Consider the following 17,545-nt stretch of genomic DNA (forward strand, 5'->3'; position numbering starts at 1 on the left):
AGAGAGGATGTGGAAAGTAAAGGCCAAAATGATCCCAGTGGTGGTAGGAGTATTCCGGGCTGTGACTTCTAAGCTAGGAGCATGGCTCCAATAGATCCCGAGAAGGACATCAGAGAATTCTATCCAGTAGAGTACAGCACTGGGAACAGCTAAGTTACCTCACAGAACCTCCAACTCCCAAGACTTTGGTAGAGGACCCAAGAGTGAAGAAGACACATACCACCCATATGAATGAGAAGGGACTTTTATTTTATTTCAGTGTATTTCTTTATTTATAGTGAAAACTAGAAGCCACATCAAAGTTTTCCATAGTTGCTCCCATTGGTACATTGTTTCTCTCATTTCATCTCTGCACATTCTGCATCTACTACAAAGGAACGAACATATATTCTCTGAATATAAAGAATGTATATATCTTCTATCATATTCCTTTTGCATAAGGCTTGGAGGGATTGTCTATTAGCGCTTTGAAAATACATCTATTAAAAAAAATCTGAAACCATCGCAATTCTGGCTTTATGTTTTCAAATGAGAAGTACCAATAAATAAATACCTATTTCTTTTCTTCCGATTCGTCCTCATTTTTCTTTCTGATCTTAATCACATCTATCACATCTGCCTTTTCCACAGCCCTTCAGGCAATCCTTCACCATTCTGCTCCTCCGATTCAGGGTGGAAGTGGCTACTAATATGATAAGAAGGGACATTTTTGCCTCTAGTGAAAGTTTTAACTTCCTTTTAATTTCAACTACTTGCTTCCTTTGGCAATTGTCCTTTGGCTTTTTTTCCTTTTCCAGTAATAAATACTTTTTTTTTTTTTTTTGGCTATTCTACCTTTGTGTAACAGGGAATGAGGAATCTGAGTGCTATATTCACTCTTTTTATCATCAAAGAAATATTTCATAGTTCTAATATAGGAAAGAATAAATAATCTGATTTTGAGCCTCAAATTAAATTCCTTTGATAACTCCTTCACTTAAGGTGCTCTACATTGCCCTTAACCTTTGTAAGGAATATGGAAAGTAGGCAGGGGTGGGATTCCACCGGTATAACAACCGGTTTGGGGATCATGCGCTTCGCATTTTAAAAAGCTCTAATACTTACCTTCTACTGCAGCCCCTGTGAATAAAACAGCTGAGGGGTGGCAAACTTCTCTGCTGTGCGAATCAGCTGTGCTCTAAAAAAAGGAAACAAAGCACAAGAAAGAGCAGGGTCAGGTGAACAAGCCCACATGCTCGTCGCAGCGAACCAGTTTGCTGCCGGCTGATCTTTGGAGTAAGGGGTTTGCCCGAACCAGTCCAAACCAGTAGAGTCCCACCCCTGGAAGTAGGCATTTCTTTAGTTTGCTCATAGTTGAGGAATGGCTCCTGCTGTTCCTTCACAGAAAGAAGATTTTATAATTCAAGCTGTATGTTATGAATGTATGTCTTTAAAACAGTGGCCCCAAGTTTTGGGGTATCAGGGACCGCTTCCGTGGAGAGAGGTTTTTCCATAGCTTGGAGGGGATGTGGTTTTGTGTGCTGCCTGCATCCCATGGATAGGGCTTCGCTTGTTTGCATGGCCCAGTTTTGGGCATGCTGCAGACTGGTGCCAGTCTGTCGACCAGAGGTTGGGGACCCCTACTTTAAAGAACTGGATCGGTTTGGGAGATTGTGACAAGCATGTCAAGAGTAGGAAGACTTTAGATGCAATAGTTACCTTGCACCGTTTTATTCTTTTAGTTGTCAGGCACAAAAAGACCATGCCCACATGGGAAGATCCAATTAAATTGATTTATTGTTAATTGTGCCTATGCACATGAATCTTCTCAACTAACATTTAGCATCTGTTTGGCTTTAGATAAGGGTCAACTAAATTCAAGGTTGGACTTAGTTCACTTGTGGCCACGTAGGGATTCTAGGCTGATCCCTCTTTTAATTCCACCTCCAGGTTCTGCCACTCCTTCTCCTACATAAGCTCTGTTATTAATATTACTGATTCTGAACTAGTTGTTAAATTATCATTTTGCTGCAGTTGTACATGAACTTTCTTGGACTGCCAATGTTGTTCTGTTTCAGATCAGGTAGCACAGCAGGTCATCAGGCTGGATTATAATTCCCTTTATAAGCTGTAGCGACTTGGGCAACCTTTAGGATGGATTGAAGAGGCTACTGGTATATGTTAGGATAGTAAGTGTTACTACTATTCAGTGTGCCTGGAACACCGTGTCTGAAGTGCTGCACCTTTTCCTAAACTGTTCTTATTTGAAGAAAGTGAGGATCTTAGTACTGCATTCCGTCACTTCCCCTGACCACAGTATTAAAAAAAAATATCCTCTTTTTACAGTGTCTTTTCTCATTAATGTAGATATATTCCTGGAATGAGAAATGATGTTTCTTCTAATTATGGTTACATATAGTTAATTTCCTTTTTAAAAGCTTGGTGTGAAAGACAGTTACTTTTATCAAGCTCAGGAAAAAAAAAAGTGATATAGCTGATGTTCCTGTTGCCGTAGCAACAGATTTATTTATTAGGGTCTGAAATGACACACGTTAATATACCACATACCTGCTGATCGGCAAACTCTCCTTATTTCAGCTTCGGTTGACAATTAAGTCCCGGACAGCTACAGCCAGGGGTTAATGTTACTCATTAGGAGAACTAGGTCATTACTGGGAAATCAAGGCACTTACAGTAGCATGAATAAAATACAAAATTCAACACCTCCATGAGTGAAGGGTTTTTATGTTAATTAACCTTATTTTCCTTGCATGGAAAAAATATTTCACAGGTGCATATGACAGAGGATCAATTAATTGAAAAGTAAGCATTTGCTGCTTCCCTTCCTCTTGGTTGTCTTCATTTCCTTTGGAAGAGTTTCATTATTTTAGGGAAAATTCTCGTGTCTGTATGATGAGTAAAAGAGGATATTAAAATTAAGAAGGGAATCATCATGGAAATCAGCTTTACCACAAGGGAACGAGAAAATAAAAGCCGTGGAAATGAAAATAAATAAGCTTTGCTAATACCTCACCTAAGGAACAGCATATAAGCTCAACAGAGCTTGGAGATGTTCAAGGGTATTCTGTCTGTTAAGCAGTTACATACTTATCTGACCTTCAGAAAGTCTAAATTTGAATAGCTAAATATATGTTTGGGATGGTAACTGTCTTGTTCTCAGAAAAGTATTCAGCAAGTTTAGCAATATCATACTTTTTATTGTGTGTGGTTTTAGGAGATATTACACATACTGTATATGCCATATGTTTTATTTGGTTATCTGCAAGGAATTCTAACTTACAAGTGGCAAAATGAAACTCTGTTACATTTACTTTCTTTTCAGCATTTTCTGTTCTGAGACACAATAATTATATTCCTATATTTTTACATTCTTTTTATTTCAAAATTTTCTGCTCAAGGACTTTAGGTGTTTTCAAATCACATTTTCTGAAGTCTGAATGTATATTTTATTATGTTTCTAGATTCCCTTTACTTTGTACAAGTCAAAATAGTAAACATAATTCTCCCATCTCCTATTTTCCACACAACAAGCATCCTATGTGGACTGGCCCAAAGTCATCCAGCCAGCTTTCACACCCAAGGGAGGACTAGGGTTCATGGTCTCTAGGTTTCTAGTCCATAACCATATTAATGTTTTTTTTCTGATTAATGCATAAAATATCAATAGATACAAGTAAAATGGTTCCAGAACTCTAGAAAAAACTTCTTTACCTCTGCAACAGATCCTAATTATTTAAAAAATAAATTAAAAAAACAGATCCTAATTATTTTGTCTCTCTTCAGATATGGGTTGCTTCCTAAGGGTTTAAACCGCAGAATCAATGCTGAATCTGATTATTCTCACTTTCTTCTTGAATATCATTATGCCCTCCCTCCCTCCAACACCAGTGGTGAAATTCAAACTTTTTTACTACCGGCTCTGTGGGTGTGGCTTGGTGGACGTGGCAGGGGAAGAATACTATAAAATCTCCAGTCAGAAGTGGTATTTGCTGGTTCTCTGAACTACTCAAAATTTCTGCTACCGGTTCTCCAGAACTGTTCATAACCTGCCGGTTTGAACTTCTTCAGTGATGGACCAAAATCCACGATCGTGTGCGGTTTCGATCCGTGCTCACCACCGGAGCGCCCTGAGCGGCTGGATTCGGGGCTAAGCCATCCCATAGAGGTGGTGAAGAGGGGAGAGACTGCCAGCAGGGTTGAGGAGAACCTCATCTCTCCTCCTCAGCTGGCCATTACTCCCTTTCCCGAAGGCGGTTGCAGCGGTGGTCAGAAATGGCCACCTCAAAGAAGAACTCGACCGGAAAAGAATGTGCAGGAGGAAGATAAGAAGATAAAGTTTTGGTTGACTGGGTTAAACTGAAAAAACAACAACGTAAGGTACCCTGGAATTTGAACTATAAAAAATAACATTGTTCCCAAAAAAGACTTTGAAGCAGCGAAGGAGAGAGGGAAGGGAAAGCACTTGGCTTTTTTTTCCCCTTCCTTATACTGACAGCTAAGAGATTTAAGTAAGAAATTGACAAAAATCCACTTTGACATCAATAGGCATTTAAGCTGAAAATAAAATGTCAAAGGGATAATAAAGATTTTTGGATACTCAAAAACCTTTAAAAGCAGGAAAAGAGAGAAAAGGAAAGTATAAAAGGGTGGGATCTGGAAAAATGGAGGAGACTGCCTGGAACTAAAAGGAACTTACAGCAAAACTTCAACAAGATTCCTAAAAGATACATTCTAACTGAAACTTTGTAACAAAATAATAGTACCCCAGGAAGAGAAAGTGGAAAAAAGAAGCAAGAAGAAACATCTTTGGATTATTTGGATTACTTGGTGATTTTTGGATTTCAGGCTATTGGATTTAAATGACTAAAATCAATCAGGTGGTTGTTTAAAAGTGTTTAAAATGGCATCACTTTTAGAAGAACTGAAAATGGAACAGAAAGAAGATGCACAAGAAGGAAGAGGTTGTTTTGGCTTCGTATTTCAATTTTTAGAAATGGAGATCTGGAACTATGAGAAACAACAAGAAACGCTTGTAGAACAAGAAGTTTGGGACAAAGAAGAAGCCATCTTTAATGATCAAGTAATTTTATGTGGGGGGAAAAAGGAAAGGGGGGAAAGAGAGTGAAAAGATTTGAAAAAACAACCAAAAAAAAAAGAATAGTTTGAAAAATAATTACAATATTAGGAAGAAACAGAAGAGAGGATCACAGAAGAGAGAATTGGAAGTCGAGAGACAAGGGGGCAAAAAGGGGAGGGAGAAGAAGAGGAGGAAGAAGGAAAGGAAAAGAAGTTATAAAAGACAGAAACAAGATATAGAGAAACAGGGAAAATGTATAACGATTGAAAGTATAAGCCTATTTAGAGATAATGGGTGAAAATTTAATTGAAAAAGGGATTCTGCAAAGGTACATAAGATAGTATTGTTATATTAGAAATAGAAATAATTTTAGAAAATATTAAACAATGTATGATTTAAAAGATGGATAAAATACTTATTGTAATGCAGTGGAATGTTTGTTAATAAAAAAAATGAAATAAAGTGAATGAGAGAATGAAATTAGGAAAGGATGGGAACATTTTAATTATTATTAATGATTTATAAAAATCTAAGTGAAGAGAAATATGGAAAAAAAGAATTAATTATGGAAAGTTTATAAGTGTTCACAATGAAGTATGATATTCAATTGAAAAGAAATGTTAAAAATGTTAAGATTCTAACTAATATTAATGATAGAATTGGAATGGAATGGAATGAGTGTTTTATTTGGTATTGTTTTATTTATTATTTAATTATTTATTTAATTATTTAAGAACATAGTGTGTATTTTAAGAATGTACCAAGCAGAATTCGATTGGAAGTTATGTACTATATTGAATGTTATAATTTTAAAGGCATAAACTGAAAATTAAATAAGAGTTGAATGGATAAAATTAAAAGATATAAAGGTGTCATACTCCAATTAGTAACTACAGGGGTAAATTTATTTAATGAGAAAAGATAATATAAATTGAAACAGGACAGACAAAAGTATATATAATGATTGGAAATACATTGAAACTTAGAAAAAGATATATAATTGAATTTAGATATGAGATAATTAAAAATAAAGTTGAGAAAACCAAGGGAGGGGAAAATTTTTGGAGAAAATGTTAAAATAGTAATAAGATATGGAATAGAACACAAAGATGAATATGAAATTGAGTTTGTGTCTGTATGAAGAAGTGATAACCCAGGATCATGCTATTCTCAAAAAAAGATGTTTTATTTGTATTATGTTTTTGTGAAAACCCAAATAAAATTTATATTAAAAAAAGAACCTGCTGAATACCACCTCTGTCCAACACACTTTTGCATGAAAACTATGATATGATATTTCCTGATATATCTATTGTGCTCTTCCTGATGTTCTTGGCAAGTAGTTAGAGGTATTCTCTGAAGTGTCTCTGTTTGTGTGTGTGCCCATATGTGTACTTCACTCTCTTCCTCACTTTCATGTATAGCAATAGCACTTAGATGTATACTCCATAGTGCTTTACAGCATTATCTGGGTAGTTTACAGAGTCAGCCTATTTCCCCCAACAGTCTGGGTCCTTGTTTTACTGGAAGGATGGAAGGCTGCGTCAACCTTGATCCAATCAGGATTGAACTCCTGGCTGTGGGCAGAGTTAGCCTGCAGTGTAATGCGCCACCATGGTATAATTAGAAATACAAAGCAATATTGTTTTCAAGTGTTGCAACAACCATGGTGCCAAGAATAGGGAGAGTGCATGGTAAGTATCTTCCATGTGAATTTGGCTGTTACCAGAACTGTTCTACAGTTGACTGGATATGAACACCTGTCCTGAGGCTAGAATTCAGGGACAAAGAACGGATTCTGCTGATGTACCATCAACATCTCTTCATGAGTTTGAGCTCGAGTACCTTAGTGGACTGCATATGATCTATCAATGTAGCACTTTGAAAGCATTACTGAAATCAAATCAGTAATTATCAGAGACAGCCAATATGATAAGACTCATCAATTAGAATAAACAATTAATAAAAGTTCCTGTCTAATCTGAAAAAATATTTCTTTATTATCCTGAGTAAGGTAAGATCTAATATTTTAAAGCCTTATGTTAAGAGAAACCCAGACTTTAGATGAGGTACTCTTTCCTCAGATTCTTCTTCCTTAATTTGTATATATTTAGTGTGATCACAACAGCGTGTCTGGCTCTAGTTTCTATGTTATGATGCAAATTCTGCTAACCTCAGGAATATTCATTGGGAGAATTAAAAAAAATGTTTAAAGCTTTTTCCTGAATGTCCCAAAGCTGCTTTTCAAGAGACAATTGGAGTTTCTTTGTTTTTCCTTGAAAACATTTCACTTCTTAGAACTGAAGCAGCCTCTTGGATGAGAAATGAAATGTCTTCAAGAAAAAAACAAAGAGTTGCCTCTTGAAAAAGCACCTTTGGGACAGCTAGGACCTAGATGAATGAGAATCTCCACAGACTTTTTCCTGAATGGAATAAAAGAATTTGACCTTTTTCTAGTCATCTCTAAACCAACGTAAGCTAATTATTTTTCAACCACCCTTCCCCAACATATCTCTGTACTGTCTCTATTTTGAGGAAGGCCAAAATAAACTGAAGGACTGCAGAGAATTGAAAATGGTATAGCGCTTTTTCATGCTGATAAACGGAAAACTGTTGGGAGTGCATAGGGGCAGAAAAGAAGATTTAATCTAATAAAACCAGTGACTTTTATTATCTGTGGTTCTGTTACCTGCAGTCTCACATGGTTGGTGTGATACTGACCTCATTTTCTGCAGTAAGTGTTATATGTATCTGCATTTTTTGGGTGCACAGTTCTGTTTCAAGGAAAACATAGGGAATGTCCTTTAAGTATTTTATTCAAGGCACAAAATGGCTCGGTTACTGATTAAACCTTATGTTTTCTATTCTATTCTTGGACATCACCAATCTTGGCCCATAAATAGCAACCACTTTGCTTTTACCTTGATTTACAACAATCAAAGACTTTATAATAATATCAATAATTTTATTATAAAGTTTTTGATTGTTGTAAATCACCCAGAGTCTTTAAGAATTGGGCACCAAACAAACAAAATTTAATAAATTATTACATGTGGGGTAATCTATGGTTAGATTCACTGTCTGGTGGAAACTTAATAATTCAAGCCCTAACCAAAGACATAAGAATTACTAAGGTAGTATCTAAGAATATAGGCAGTTCCAAGTAGGATGGGATTTTTTGTAATACTAGGGTTGTGAGATCTGGTAAATTAAATATTTCTAGATATTAAGGGAGTCCTTTAGATTTTTATACAGATTTTTTTCCATAGCTATTCAGATTATCCCAAAGGTGTTTTTTTCCAAAAGGCAACTGGACTTTCTTGGTTTTTTTTTTAAATGTTTCACTTCTCATCCAGAAGCTTCTTCAGTTCTAACTAGATCTGCAAGTCCCAATATTTCATATATATTTTGGAATTGTTTTTCCTCAATCCTAGCATCATCCACAATAGCAGCAACTTTCTTCATTTCACGCACTTTCTTCATTTCAGTAACTGTTATATTTGACATATTATGAACAAGTTGCCTGTCTGTTTTGGATCGTAAAAGTCCCAGAAAATTTTAACCCGCTCATTTTCTAAAAACTTTTCAACTTGATGATCCCAGTAGTTTTTACAAATCCAAACTTCTTGCAAAATTTACAGAGAATAATTCTGGAAACGTAATCATGATGCTGCTTGAGGTCAGATTGAGAACTTTTGCTGCAGCCACTGATGAAATGGTCAATTGTTTCATTCTTTTCACTAAAGGCAGAATTTGCAATGGTATGTTAGATGCTGAATGTTCACCTTCATGCAATTAGTTGGCTTGTTCTTGAGCTACTAAAGTAAAACCTTCAGTTTCTTTCTTTAACACTCCTGGCCTTAATGAACATGGTGTTGGTTTTTAATCTTATTTTCCATCTATATTCTTCAAGTATTAATAGAATAACAGAGTTGGAAGGAACTCTTCTAATCCAACTCCCTGTTCAAGCAGGAGCCATGTACCATTTCAGACAAATGGTTGTCCAATCTTTTCTTAAAAACCTCCAGTGATGGAGCACCCACCACCAAGCTGTTTCATTGATTAATTATCCTCACAATCAGGAAATTTCTCCTTATTTCTAGGTTGGTTATTTCCTTGATTAGTTTCCATCCATTGCTTCTTTTTCTACCTTCAGGTGCTTTGGAGAATAGGCTTCCTGACGCCCGCGCAGAATTCGCAGCAGATTTTTTTTTTCTTTGTGTCCTGATAGAGAAACATCTGTCACTACCTAGGATTGAACTCTCAATCTCCCGAGGGTGAGGCGAGCTTCTTCATCTCTAGGCCCCTGTACCACTTGTGTTTGTTTGTGTACGTATGTAAACCTTGGAAGCAAAAGCTCTTCGACCATGCATTGACTTGTTCTTCCAATTAGCAAATTTGGTTTTCAATTTTTTCTTTCCTATATTTAGCCTTTACCTTTGTGGTTTTCAAGTGCTTTTTCTTGATTGACTTCCTTCGTCAAAAGTTTTTGGCTTGTCTTAATGTAGTCATTCCGGCCAAGACATTACAGGTGGTCCTTGGCTAAGCACTGTGATTGTAAAGTAGGGTGTCAGGTGATAGCAGCACTTAACAATAACTGGCACTCCTGGCTGTGTTCATTAACCGAATCCTCTTCTTCCCCGCTATCCCCGTCTGCAGTCATTAGGCAAGGAGCCATTCTGACTGGATCTTTCCAGACCCATGCCTTGGTAAAAGTAAGATACTACCGGTATTTATATGTCTAATTTAGGTAACTGCCCACCCCATCCTATTTTGGGCTTTAAGTTATAGAGTATACATGCTCAGCGTATAATACAAATGTATTTGCTTCTATTCAGACTATCCACAAATTATATAAGTTGGTATTTAACTTTAAGATATGAAGCAGGAGTGCCTTTCTTTAGCTTTTATTCTTTGGTAATTTGGGGAAGCAAGGAACTATGTAAGAAGTGAAAAGCTCAGGCACCATCAGCCATTATTATCATTATTATGATATCATTATTATGATTATTATCGTTTATTATGATGATGATTATTACTTTGTTGTTTGGCACGTACACTTGGAGTTTATGTACCAGACGCAAATTCCTTGTGTGTCCAATCACACTTGGCCAATAAAGACCTGTTCTGTTCTGTTCTATTGTATTCCATTCCCACCCCTGTTAGTGTGGTGTAGGATTTTCTAAATGTTGTTTTGTTTTAATTGTAAGTTTAATTGTAATACCTGAAAGTGAGGTTTGACTGCTTTATTTTCTAATCCTTGGAAAAAAGTGAATTTCTCTCTCATTGTACATTCATAAAGCAGTATTAAAATGTCCATTTTCTCCTTCTCTCTCCATTCTGAGTCCCCTGTACAACTGAAATAAGAAAAAACTCCTTTGTTAAATGTTTTAAGAAGATTAAGATTGACCTTTTTAATATTGCTCTTAGCTTAGCTTATTTTATAACTCTTTAACACACTCTGTGTCTTCAGAAAGTTGCACACTTGTCAGTTGTATATAAAATTATTTTGTATCATGATATATTATTTTGTATCATGATATATTTTAGGAGACATCATCCAGTGGAAAATGTGAATTGGGAGATTGTTACTTTCCCATGATCACAAAAACGCAGGAGTTTTATATATGCTTATTTCCAGTTTATTTCTGAAATGCACAGGGCTTACTTGAAAGTAGGCATGGCTAGGATTGGGCTCTAAATGCCTAAAGCTTGATTGCATAATTTATTTTCTATATGTTTTTTTATATAAATAACCATTGTATCATCCATATAAGTTAAAAGTTACTATAACTTTCAATAATAAAATCACTATTTAAATGTTAGAACAGAGGACTCCAAATTTAGCAATTTTTATACCTTTTCTGTATTCTCCATAATATTATGTATTTACTACAATATTATACAAAATATGTAATGTATCCTTAGCTGGACAATGAACAACAGAAAAATGTCCATTTTGCTCTGGTTTAAAACTCCTAAAAGCACTTTGACATTGAAAGGTGGGCTGCTTGATTATCTGACTTATAGACAGGAACGGTTCCAATCCAGTTTGTATCTGGAATTATGGTTTTAATTTGGGACATAAGCATTTCCAGAGGAGACTCCAAAACTACTTATTTGGAGTGATTCTGAACCTGTTATGGAAATACATAAAAGATTTAGTGAATTGCCTTCCACTCTAAACCAAAAAGATGTCTGCCATCTGTTAGAGTATTCTGTTCCATGGAGCTTCAAGCACAAGGTACCAACCCTTAACAGCTGTCCAGGCACTGTCCATTTTCAAGGTTGGTTTACTGCTATATGAAGTCTGGTAAGATTTTTAACCAATTTTTATAATGCACTTATTTTATAATTGTCTTATTTATGTTGTGGGCCATCTCAAGGTTTGTATGGAGACAACATATGAATTATGAATATGAAAATACAGTAAACAATTCAAAATTCAAGGTGTGCTCTGTTTCATTTCAAGGGAACATGATAAAGATCCCGAAAGCTTCTTTAAAGTGCTGATGAAATTGAAAAAGATGGAACTGAATTTTCATGTCTCTGTCCTTGGAGAAGCCTTCACTGATGTTCCAGGTATTGTTGGGCTTAGTTTGTGAGATTATCTATCTATCTATCTATCTATCTATCTATCTATCTATCTATCTATCTATCTATCTATCTATCTATCTATCTTATCTATCTTATCTATCTTTACATAGGTATTTTAATATTTTTTTGCATTTACAAATATTACAATTCACTTTCTTTTAATCAAAGTGAGCAGTTGGGATAAGGTATGAACAAAAATAAAGCAAAATTATGAACAATAGTTTTAACTTTACACTTAAGACTTGTTATATTGTAAATCTCAATTTGGAAAGAAGGCCCACTAAATTCAATATGATTTAATTCATGACTATTTGTCCAATTGAATATCTCAATGTTTTATTTTTAAAATGAGTTCCACATTTGTGATGGGATTTTATATGTTTAGATCAATACGCAAACATTTAGAACAGAAAAAGACTATAAATCCTGTTTTAAGGTAGGACATACTTCAATTAAAAATGTAAACAATTAAATTTTAGGGAAGAGAAGTGTAAAAGAATGAATACACATAGGCAGATAGTAAGACATGCAACAATTACAATTACAGAAAATGCAAATATGCATCACAAGTCTTTTAAAGATTGCAGTATGTACTATTAAGAACAATATAACTCTTACTACCATTTATTAGAAAACAGTAAACTGACAGGAAAAATTCCTGTAGAACCAAATTGCAAAACTAGACAAAGTTTGATTTTAACTATTATTGTTTGACAGATTTCAGCTGCATCTAAACTTCCTCCAGCCCACCTTGTTAAAATACAACTCCTTTTAGGTTTCTAACCATATAGTAGAGTGATATAAAAATGAAAAAAAAAAGCTCATATCTACTTTATCCACAGTATAGATTAGTGAATAAGAATAGACGCTTGTAAATTTAAGTGAAATGTGAATGTGGTCAAATGTAATTGTCCAGCACACGCAAGCCGAGAGAGAGGGAGGGAGAGAGAGAGAGAAGTAAAACCAAGAATAATTAATCCCAGAAAACTGGGAACAATATTTGAAAATAAAATAGTGAAGCCAGCATGCCACCAATAAAAAACCAAAATAAATAAAATTAAAGGCCTTATGAAAAGAAGAAATAACTCAGATAATGCACAAGCTCAGATATGAGCAGCCAAAAAAAAAAAAAAAAAACTAACATGGGGTCTCAAGACTAGTTTGAAAGTATAAAATGGGACAGGTTGAAAGTAAAGAAAGATCAGTTCAAGGGGAAAACAAAGAAGTTGCGCTCTAAAGTGGCAAAAATCTTAGCAATTAGCACCAAATGCTTTTAACTATTTATTTTTATTTGAAAAGTTTAAAATTGTTACTCAGAACTGAAACTTAAACAGAAATACCATGATCTATAATAAACCTTAATAGCTGCATGTTTGAGAAGGAATTTTTCAATTTGCTTTTTTTTGGGGGGGGGTTAATCAATACATAGTACTCAAGTCTAAGATAAAAAGTTTTTGGCAAACGCTGAGAAGCAAATTCAGGTGTGCCAAAAAAAAAAATTGAGCATGTGAATTTAATTAAATGATCCCTACCCGTCCTATTAGATCTGGCAGGAGAGGCATGTGCCAGGTCCCCATCTGCAAGAGAATGTCATCTATCAGGACCCAGGAGGACAATCCCTTCTACCATGGCACCTGCGCTCTGAAACATCATCACCTCAAAAATTAGATTTGCCCTAACTCTGCCCTGTGAAAACAAGGCACTAAAAACATGGCTTTGCCATTAATCCTGAGACTGTGATAGCATGAGTCAGCCTCTGACATAGCTTCTTTGAGTGGTTTTCTCAATTGTTATTTTCGTGCTATTGCTCTTAATTTTTAAGTGTAATTATTTTTATTTTATTTAGGATTTATTTTATTTATTTATTTTCTTTTACTTTAGAGCCCTTGTGGCTCAGTGATTAGAATGTGGTATTGCAAGCTAACTCTGCCCACATCCAGGAGTTCAATCCAACACGGGACTCAAGGTTGCCTCAGCCTTCCATCCTTCCAAGGTGGGTAAAATGAGGACCCAGATTGTTGGGGGTCATAGGTTGACTCTGTAAACCGCTTAGGGAGGGTTGTAAAGCCCCATGGAGCAGTTCATGAGTCTGCTATTGTTATTTTATTTTATTATTTTATTTTATTTCTGTAATTGTGAGTGGTCCAGTGTCATAAGATGGGTGGCCTCTACATTTACTAAATACAAAAATTCTGAGTTTACTGCACAGGGGAAAAAAATTCCATGTTAAATTTTTTTGGACATCAGACACTTTTCATAGATTAAAGAAAGTTTTTGGGGGGGAAGAGTTCGAATGGTTTCAGTATTTATAATCCCAGTGTTGGAATTTTGTCCTTTTTTATGTTAGCCGGGGGTGGGGGGGGGAGTTTGCTTCTTTTTTATTAACAAAGTTTTTTTGTGTGTGGTTGTATCAACCACAGATGGACAAAATACTAAACACTCCAGAGAAAGAGTTTGTTTGTATAAGCTGTCTTTTTCAGGGGAATAAAAACTAGATTCAAGTATTACTGAGATAAAGATAATAAAGTTTTGATTCAACAAGTCAAGGTCACTTCTTCTCAGAAAGTCTGTTTCAACTCTTAAGCCATGAGTAAGTGTCTGCCATGTTTACACTATCATAAAATTGGTTCAGTTTAACATTCTAATGATTTGTTTAATGCACCAGGGGATGTATATTAATGTAGTGAAAAAGCACTTTTGTAGCTGGGAAGGTGCTTATGAGATTGAATACTAGATTTATATGAGTTTGATGAGAAGACTTAACGAATTTCAGATCGTGCAATCCTTCATTCCAGCCCTCTGCAAATATAGACACCAAATTACAATTAGGGTGAACATATTCTGAGGACCATCTAATTACACATTGAAGTGGAACAACTTTATTTTTATTTTTTTATTTTGTCAAGCGATTGTAAGATAACAGGTATAGGTATAAACATAGTTATGAATACATGAAATGGATACATATAAGAAAAATAAAAAGAAACAATCGGACAGGGACGGTAGGTACGGTAGGTACGTTGGTGCACTTACTTGCTTATGCACGCCCCCTACAGACCTCTTAGGAAAGGGGTGAGGTCAATAATAGACAGTTTAAGGTTAAAGTTTTTGGGATTTGGGGAAGAAACCACAGTCAGGTGAGTATTCCAGACATTGACCACTCTGTTGCTGAAGTCGTATTTCCTGCAGTCAAGTTTGGTGCGGTTTACCTTGAGTTTGTATCTATTGTGTGCTCTTGTATTGTTATGGTAGAAGCTGAAGTATTCATTGACAGGTAGGACATTGCAATGTATGATTTTATGTACTATACTTAGATCGGACTGAAGGTGGCGTAGTTCTAGGTTTTCTAGGTCTAGAATTTCAAGTTTGGTGGCATAAGGTATTCTGCAACGAGTAGAGGAGTGGAGAACTCTTCTTGTGAAATATTTCTGGACTTTCTCAACTGTATTAATATGAGATACGTAATGCGGGTTCCAGACTGATGAGCTGTATTCAAGTATTGGTCTAGCAAATGTTTGTATGCTCTAGTAGTTAGTAGTGTGATATTACCAGAGAAAAAGCTACACAGGATTAGGTTAACAACTCTTAATGCCTTTTTGGCTATGTAGTTACAGTGGGCTCTAGCACTTAGATCATTAGAGATGAGTATTCCAAGGTCCTTGTCAGAGTTTGGATCATCAACAAGGTCTTGACTATTCAGCTTGTATTTTATTTTCTGATATATTTTTTTGCCAATATGTAAGACAGAACATTTATTTGTTGAGATTTGAAGTTGCCATTTGTTTGACCATTCTGATACATAGTTGAGGTCTTTTTGAAGGGTAGCAGTATTGTCGGTGGTGTTGAATAGCTTTACATCATCAGCAGAGAGAACGCAGGTGCTCTTAATATGATCACAGAGGTCATTTATGTAGAATATGAAGAGAGTTGGTCCTAGAACACTGCCTTGGGGGACACCATTGTTGACAGGTATAGAATTTGATAGGACACTCTGTATTTTGACCATTTGTTGTCTGATTGACAGGAATGCTTCTATCCAGTTATGCAGTTGTCCAGAGTTATGCAGTTGTCTTACGGTATGTAATATTTTAGTTTTAGGAGTAGTTTGTCATGTACCACTGAATCAAAGGCTTTACAGAAGTCTATGTAGATTGCATCTATTGCTTTGCCCTGATCGAGTTGTGTAGTCCATATGTTTTTGCAGTGTAAGAGTTGCAGATTACAGGATAGTTTTTTTCTGAAACCAAATTGTTTATTAGAGAGTAGGTTATTTGTCTCTAAGTGGAGGATAATGGATTGGTTAATAATTGATTCCATGACTTTCCAGGTGATGCAGCATAAAGAGATTGGTCTGTAATTTTCAACTAGGCTGGGCTCTCCCTTTTTGAAGATGGGGATGACCGTGGCTTGTGACCATAGTTTTGGCACAGAGCTGGTCCTGAAAGATTTTTCAAAGATTATGCTTAGAGGTTCGGCTATGGCAGTGGATAGCTAGGCACATATTCCATCCAGACCAATAGATAGAGATGGTTTTAGATTGTGTAGTGCTTCCCAATCCAAAGAATATTTGCTTGTTTTTCCCTCTGCAGGTATGTATCTTTTCAACAGAATACATATTGGTTCATTTGAAAAAGGTATAGTTCACTGGTAGACCATATGTTTTATGTAGGAAAGCTCCCTGATACATCTCATTTTAGCTCCAGTAGGGTTGAGAAAATATCCTTGGAAATCCTAGAAAATTATGAGTAGACCATGCTGTACTACAGTAGACTTACTCAACCAAACCTGCTATGTTGAATTTGCCAGTCCTGCAGGCCTTCCCTTCATTTTTCTATTTGTAAAATAACATTCTAGTCACCTGACATACTCTGTTCAAAACATTGTAAATTTGAACTAATTCCATAAAACAGTTTAGTTTAGAAAAATCACCTGGAACTTAACTTTTGGGAACACAAATATATGATGGCTAGGGTTTGATGATGATGGTTAGGGTATGGTTAAAATAGTAGTTTAAACCTATTTATTTCACAGAAGTTAGCCAAGGTAGAGGGTTTTTTGCAAGAGGTATTCAGCAGATTCACCTGTTTTTTTCCTAGTTTCTTCCTTTCCTTTTCTCTGATTGCAGTATGCTTTAAAATGAATCTAGTTTTCTATGGTACAGTGAGACGGGTATGAAACTACAGTGGTATCAAACACTACCTGTCCAGCAAAAAAGAAAACTGCTCAAAGGAGGGAAAAAGTAGACCTTGTCCAATGTGAATAAGTATTAAACAAAAGCAATAGGGATGGGAGATGTCTTTGCCTTTAATTTCCTCCTGGGTCAGAAGAGGATGCATAATCCAAAAATTATAGCATTTTATCATTTGTGTGTGTGTGTGTGTGTTCCAAAATACATAGTTGGTTTGTAGAAAACAAACTTTGCATTCAGAGCTTCGTTCAGTACCTGGGATCTCCTGGAAAAACCACTTGCAGAATTCATAGCAAGTAATTATCAACGCTACTAAATACATTGATTATTAGTCTTATTTGCTATAAAGCAGGGTGTTTGGGGAGTCAGGCAGAATGTAAATGTAATAAATAAAATAAACAAAAGCAGCTTTCTGTGTTCCTTTGTATCCAAGTACTTTCAGAGAACAAACTTTGTTTCTGACTGCAGATATGATTATCTGTGTAAGATTTCGCATTAACACCTCCCTAGTGATGGTTTTTCTTTTCTTTTTTTAAAGAAATTTAACAATACGAGAAGCAAAGAAAAATTGGCACCTTCAAAAATTGCCAGTTTTACACCATTTTTCTTTGAATGACGTTTTCCTTATTTGTTTTATTTGATCTAAACCCCAGCCTTCTACTCTAGTGAATAGGCAACTAATT

The 17,545-nt window shown here is 35.6% G+C and overlaps 1 protein-coding gene across 3 annotated transcripts in view; it reads left to right on the forward strand.

Moving 5' to 3' along the window:
* The window catches only part of QTMAN (queuosine-tRNA mannosyltransferase), a 270,156-nt gene that overhangs the window by 226,502 nt on the left and 26,109 nt on the right, over nucleotides 1-17,545 (forward strand). For all 3 annotated transcript variants that reach the window (XM_026673512.2, XM_087950077.1, XM_087950076.1), the window contains one exon: nucleotides 11,550-11,659. In XM_026673512.2, coding sequence (XP_026529297.2) covers nucleotides 11,550-11,659 — 110 coding nt within the window. The remainder of the gene's footprint in view (nucleotides 1-11,549; nucleotides 11,660-17,545) is intronic.

Source organism: Notechis scutatus, chromosome 1, assembly GCF_049901735.1.
Source record: "Notechis scutatus isolate UNSWTSFEM ecotype Mainland chromosome 1, rNotScu1.2, whole genome shotgun sequence".
In the NCBI taxonomy this organism is placed as follows: Eukaryota; Metazoa; Chordata; class Lepidosauria; order Squamata; family Elapidae; genus Notechis; species Notechis scutatus.